The 6,000-nt window shown below is 55.1% G+C and overlaps 1 protein-coding gene across 1 annotated transcript; it reads right to left on the reverse strand.

The window, feature by feature from the left end:
- Positions 1 to 149: 149 nt before the first annotated feature.
- Positions 150 to 3,265, reverse strand: G6PC1 (glucose-6-phosphatase catalytic subunit 1). The gene is made up of 5 exons (XM_052700209.1): positions 2,993 to 3,265; positions 2,504 to 2,613; positions 1,645 to 1,753; positions 1,380 to 1,495; positions 150 to 1,097 (listed from the first exon to the last, which is right to left on the reverse strand). Exons 1-5 carry the CDS (start codon positions 3,220 to 3,222, stop codon positions 586 to 588), a joined length of 1,077 nt encoding a protein of 358 aa, XP_052556169.1. The 5' UTR covers positions 3,223 to 3,265; the 3' UTR covers positions 150 to 585.
- Between the last annotated feature and the right edge of the window lie 2,735 nt (positions 3,266 to 6,000).

Here is a 6,000-nt window from a genome sequence, read left to right on the forward strand (position 1 = left end):
TCTTCCTCTTCCTTGTGCTTCCAGCCATGTCTTGCAGCAGGCAGGAGCAGGACCTGAGAAGGAATATCCTCAGCACCAACAGCTTCCCTGTCCCTGGGGATGGCACTTGGGCACCATCCCCAGACCCACAAGACAGCTGAACTCGCCAATAAAATACATCTTCATCTTTAATAAAATACGCCTTGTTTAGAGACACAGCACTACATGTACGTGCATGTATACACACACATACCCAGAGCTGCTCCACGCAGCAGTGAACAGTGGGCAGTGGTTCTCACTGACAAGCGAGCACTGGGCAGGGGCTGAGGAGCCTTGGGGCTGGGGGCTTCCACGAGCTGGTGCTTATTTCCATCTCCCACCTGTCCCCCTGCAGAGCTGCCTTGCCACAGCCTTTGAGCACCCACAACTGACAGTGCCTTGCTCCTGCTGTCTCTGTCCCTTGTGCCACAGGCACCTGTGGCGCATCTGGCACCGTGGATGCACGCCATGTTGGAGTCAGCCCTTGAAGCTGTAATGGAGAGAAACCAGCACAACCCCCACAATCCCGTGGTTCCTGAGCCAGGGTGGCCACACTGTTACCTGCCCCTAGACACCCTTTTTGTCCTGCGTGGCCAGGAACTGAGAGATGCAGTAGGGGATGAGGCCGACGGTGGCCAGCGGCACAGCTGCGCTCTTGCAGAAGGAAAGGACATAGAAGAGCAGCTGCATGTGCGAGGGCGGCTTGAAGGCATCAAAGAGGTGCAGGACCAGCAGCGAGGCGGCAGCACAGCCTAGGCGGAAGGACAGCTGGTGGCCTTGCTTCCCGCGGCAGCTCTCCAGGTACATGTGGGAACTCAGGGCCAGTCCCAGCCCAAAGAGGATGCCCAGGTTGCGAAGAAGGCTGGCGAAAGGCGTGGTGTCGATGTGGACCCACTCAGGACGGGCACACCACCTCTGTGCCTTCTCCAGAGTCCAGAGCAATTCAACACCAAGCACACGCAGTAGCAGGTAGAAGCCCAAGGCGAAGCTGAAGAGGAAGAAGGTGACGCCCAGATACCTGCGGAGGCTGGCACGGTAGATGGAATGGATGTGCTGGAAGGTCTCAGCCACGGCCATGCCTGCCAGGAGAAGAGGTACTAGCAGTCAGAGCGAGATTAAGAGCGGCTCCAGAGTGCGGTGCAGACCTGACAGTCACTGCTGCACCCTTACGCTCTCAAATTCCTCTTCCCATGCCCCCCAGCCCACATCCAATGGCACGTGGACAAAGGCTCCTTCTCAACAGCAGCAAGTGCAGAGCCACTGTCTGCAGTTCTTGCTTGCGCCTGCTCCTTTCTCGTGCACACAATGGGAGCACAGGGGTGTGCTAAGTTGTTGAAGGGACAGAAACAAAGTGAGCTCACCAGATATGACCCCTGCGATGACCTGATGTGGAAAGTGGGCAGCGATGAAAACACGGGACAGACAGACACAGACCTGAACGGCCCAGAACCCTGTCCACAGCATGATCCACAGAATCCTGCAAGGGGTAAAGAGTTCCATCAGTGCCAAAACTGGCACATGCTGCCAACATGGACTTTGAGTGGTGCCAGAGCATTGTAGTGCTGCTGCCTAAACAGGTCTACCTGCATCCCTTTCATCTCGGGGTCAGGGCTTGCATACACTCACCAGTACTTCAGTGTTTTTGATTGCTTCTTGCCCATGGCGATGGAAAGCAGGGCAGTCACCATGACGTAGTACACTCCTGCTGCACCCATGGCATGGCCGGAGGGGCTCCCTGGGTAAGAAGCAGGCCTTAGGTCAGCCCCCTCAGAGCAGACTGTCCCTGCTACCCTCGTGCCCCAGGGGCTCCCACACTGAGCACCCATTCCTAGCCTGCAGGCAGGTGATACCGTGGCACAGGGAGCACAGAATCACAGAACTGCGGGAGGCAGAAGGGACCTCTGGAGCTCTCCCAGTTCAACCCCCCGACCTCTCCTGGCCCCTCCTAGCAGTGTCCCCAGAGCAGGTTGCACAGGAATGAGTCCCGATGGGTTTGGGTATCTCCAAAGAAGGAGACTCCAGCACGAATCTGGGCAACTGTGCCAGAGTTCCACCACTCTCACATCACAGAAGTTCTTCCTCGCAGTTAGATAGAACTCCCTGTGCCAATGTTCCCTGTTCTGGTGCCGGTCACCACCTAATGGATCCTGGCCTCCTTGCGTCAGATACTGATCATATCCCCTCAATACCTTCTCTTTGCCAAGTGAGCCACAGCAGGGCTCTCAGCATTTCCCCATCACAAGATGATCCAGGTCCCCACCGCCTCTGCAGCCCAGCACAGGCAGAGTTTGTGCTAAATTGCCACATCTGCACACACCAAGGGTAAGAGTCTGCTCTGCACCAGAGCATGGCAGTGGCCCCACAGCTCAGTGATAATGGCTGAGATAACAGCCCTGGCTGTGCCAGCACCACCCCAGCCTAGGATAAGGATTCCTGGTTCCCTGGGCAAAGTGCCAACTGCTTTTGTCAGAGCAGGGGACCCTACCGGGGCCGGTCTCGCAGGTGAGTGGGAACTGCTGGATGGCCGGCGCAGAGGTGTTGCTGTAATAATCAGTTTCATGCACCCACCAGTATGGCCTCTCACCAAACAGGATCCTGAAATGAAAGTAGAAAGGGATCTTTGGTCGTCCTGGGCACCAGAATGGGCTGTGGTTCCAGCTCTGGCTGGGAGCTGGAAGGCGTCAAAATATCACCCAGACAGCACCTGTCCCTGTCCCCATCCCCAAACCCTTAAGAAAAGGAGCAGGAATGCCCTGGGAGCAAGCTGATGTTCTGAGAAGAAGATATGTCTGCTCTTTCCATGCCTTTTCAGGCTATGGGGAGCCATCCTATTGTGCCAGCATAGGCAGAGGCCACCTGTCCCCATCACATGCTTAGAGCATAAGGTGGTACATCAGGACTGGGCACACATCTGCCTATATTAATCCAGCCATGTTGGTGAACCTGCAGCGAGCTGCAGCACAGCGCTACTCACCACTTGAAGACGAGGTTGAGCCAGTCCCCGATCACGGCCACCCAGATAAGCCGGATGCCCACTGGCTCACACAAGTGGAACCAGATAGGGAAAAGAACAAAAAAAGTGTTCCTAAGGTCTGCAGCAAAGGAGATAAAGAGGAACCAATCCTGAGAGCCCTGGAAATGCTCCTGCAGCCAGTGTGTCGCCTGGATGCCTGCATCATGCAGGAGGTTCATGGGGGTTTCCATCCTCCAACACAGCCTCCTGCCTGGTTCAGGCTGTCCCGTGCTCCACCGCAGTTTTATACCCCACGGGTTCGTGTTTGCTGCCGATAGGTCACTTGCCCCAGCACTGATCTTTGGACCCAAACCACTTTTGCTGAAGGGTGCATCACTGGCGGGTTGTTACAAACGTGCTTGGAACAACTTGCAAAAAGGGGAAAAACAGGCTGCAGGGCAGCATAGGGTATGCGCTGTAGGAGCCTTAACCCTTCACTGCCCCATTACTCGGGGGGGATTCTGCAGCCCCTGCTCTGTCTGGCTCCCCCACAAAAAAAAAAAAAAACAAAACCTGATCTGCTAGTGAACCCCAATGTTCACTAGCAGGGGAGAGATTTGAATACCTGCAGAGGGATGGAATAGCATTTATCCTATCCCTCTGTGGATCAGGTTCTGTATAGAGCAGGGGCTGCCCAATACCCTGACCCCCTCTGAAACCTGCACCTGATGACAAAGCACTGTCATCACAGTCTGCCAGGCTGACACAACCAGTGCTCTCTTCAGCAGGAAACTTCCCATGCTGTTTCAGGAGATCCCCAGAGCAAGGCCTGGTGAGGTCTTGGCTGCCAGCAGTGTTTTCCCCAAGATCTGTAGGATTTCAGGACCTGTACAAAACAGGCAGGGAGAGGATCCTAACTAGCACATCCCCAGGTTAATCCTTCCAGCCCTGCCAGCCCTCAGAAATGCAGATGGAGCTGAAGACATCCCTTGTCACACAGGGTCCCTGCCTGTCATCTTTCCACCCCAGCCACGCAGCTCTGACAGATCTATTTTCCTGTTCCTCTCTGGGAGTTAAGGATGAATGGGTAACACAGATCTATCCACAGGATCCTGGAACACTGGGGTCAGCCCAGCAGGACAAATCCAGCTGTCCATCCCTGGCTGCTGCAGGGACACACAGCAGAGCAGCACGAGGCCAGAGCCCCAGGCACACAGCTGTACACACAGCAGGAGCAGACAGCAGAGTGTTAATGATTAGCAGCCAGTGAAAATGTACCACTTATCTCTCACTCCTCTAGAAAGTTCAGGTCAGGAGCCTTGAACTGCTCCATGGTGCAGTTTGACGCAATGCAGAGGCTGTGTCCAGCAGCAGCAGGAGGCACAGGGCAGCATCCTCCCTCTTCCTGCCCCCTGCCTCAAGCGACCACCATGATGTCTTGCAGCTGCCAGGCCCAGGAAGGACCGTTTTTATTGGCAAACACCAATTTATTTAGGGCAGTGAAAATATTTAGAGATCTACCTTGAGGTGCAGAGCAGCAAGAGGCTGGAGATAGCACAGCAGAGCAGCAGCATCACGGGCACTCTGCAATCAGCTGAGTCTTGGTGTCCTGATGAGCTGGGGCTGCTCTGATGCTCCCAGGGAAGTGTGAGCACAGGTAAACCTTGGTGCAGGCTGGCAGGGTCCAGCCCCAGAACATCTGCTCTGTGCTGGCAGGGAAAGCCACGCTTGAGGGAGAGCACAGCATCCTAACTCCCAGCACGCAAAATGGAGCAGAAGTTTGCACAGAAATAGAATTACTCTTGCAAAACTAAATTCCTCAGCAGCTCATTTTGGTGTCCTCAGCTGAGAGCTTTTGTCCAGCACAAAGGAATTCAATGGGCTTGGCTCCCACATCCAATATCTTTTGAAACAGTTAGCAATTAATCCCTCAAAAATTTCGCTGTAGGAAATGGGAGCAAAAGGAACTGGGGGATGGGGACAAGCAGGACAAGCATACTCCAGCCCCTTTGGAAAGAGCCACAACAACAAAATTGGGATTGCACTTAGGAGAGGCCAGGAACTGGAATGGGAACAATGGCTGCCCTACAGTCACAGCCAGATGAGCTGGCAATCCAGGAGCTGCATGCCCTGCAGTGACAGCAGCTGGCTCCAGGACATGGCGTCCCCACGGTTCCCAAGCCACCATGCATGGCCAAGGCACGCGCAGCGCACACTGTCACGCTTGGCTGCCCCTTAGCACCAAGGTTTCATCCAGAAGGTTCTCAGTCCATCGCAGTGCTGGGGCTGGAAACAAGGTCACCACTGCCTGCGTCAGCATGTGGTCAGAGTCCAGGCAGTGCCTGTAAACACACAGGAGTACGTCCCTTCACAGGGAGCGCTGTATCTGTTCCCCTAAGCTCCCGGGACTGATACCCCCAGGCATCATCTGAGCATGCAGTGCAACTAATCCCACCCCAAATCACTTCCCCATGTTGCAGTGCCTCCATTCTGCTGCAATCCGAGGTGCAGGCCATCATGTCACAGCCCCTGGGGAGGGCAAATCCCTTTGCAGCTCCTGGCGACACAGCAGCCAACTGTCTGCTACGTGCCAGGGCTGGAGACAAACCTCACAGAATCCTGGCATACCGCAGCCCCGACCCAGCCCAGTGTAGTGGGGATGGGTTCCACGCTCCTGCAAGCTGGGGCTGTGCAGGCACTGGAGCAAAGGACCCCAAGCTGGGGGGTGAGAACAAGGCTCCAGCCAGCAGCCAAGGCAGAACCAATTAATCCAGCTTGATACAGCTATTACACATTAACTCCTTTGTTTATCCCGTATTTTGCTGCAGAAGGGTCCTGCCATCACACAGGGTTCAAGAGTACAGCCAGTGTACACTCACACGGCCATGCTGGGCATTGTGCCCACCACTGAAACTTTGCCCTCTCTGGCAAATGCCTGCAAACCAATACAGCCTCACAACACCACCAGGGTCCAGGATCTGATCACCAGAAGCCATGCTGACGAGCTATGCAAGAGGTGGGTCAGAAAA

The sequence above is a fragment of the Tympanuchus pallidicinctus genome, unplaced genomic scaffold (genome assembly GCF_026119805.1).
Source record: "Tympanuchus pallidicinctus isolate F22 unplaced genomic scaffold, pur_lepc_1.0 scaffold39, whole genome shotgun sequence".
In the NCBI taxonomy this organism is placed as follows: Eukaryota; Metazoa; Chordata; class Aves; order Galliformes; family Phasianidae; genus Tympanuchus; species Tympanuchus pallidicinctus.

Bases quoted from the DNA above. Each gene is read 5' to 3' on its own strand.
- G6PC1 (XM_052700209.1), bottom strand. From the start codon at position 3,222: ATGGAAACCCCCATGAACCTCCTGCATGATGCAGGCATCCAGGCGACA. The intron at 2,614-2,992 runs GTGAGTAGCGCT...CTTTCATTTCAG, and splicing joins CTCAACCTCGTCTTCAAGTG to GATCCTGTTTGGTGAGAGGC. The intron at 1,098-1,379 runs GTGAGCTCACTT...TTCTCCTGGCAG, and splicing joins CATCGCAGGGGTCATATCTG to GCATGGCCGTGGCTGAGACC.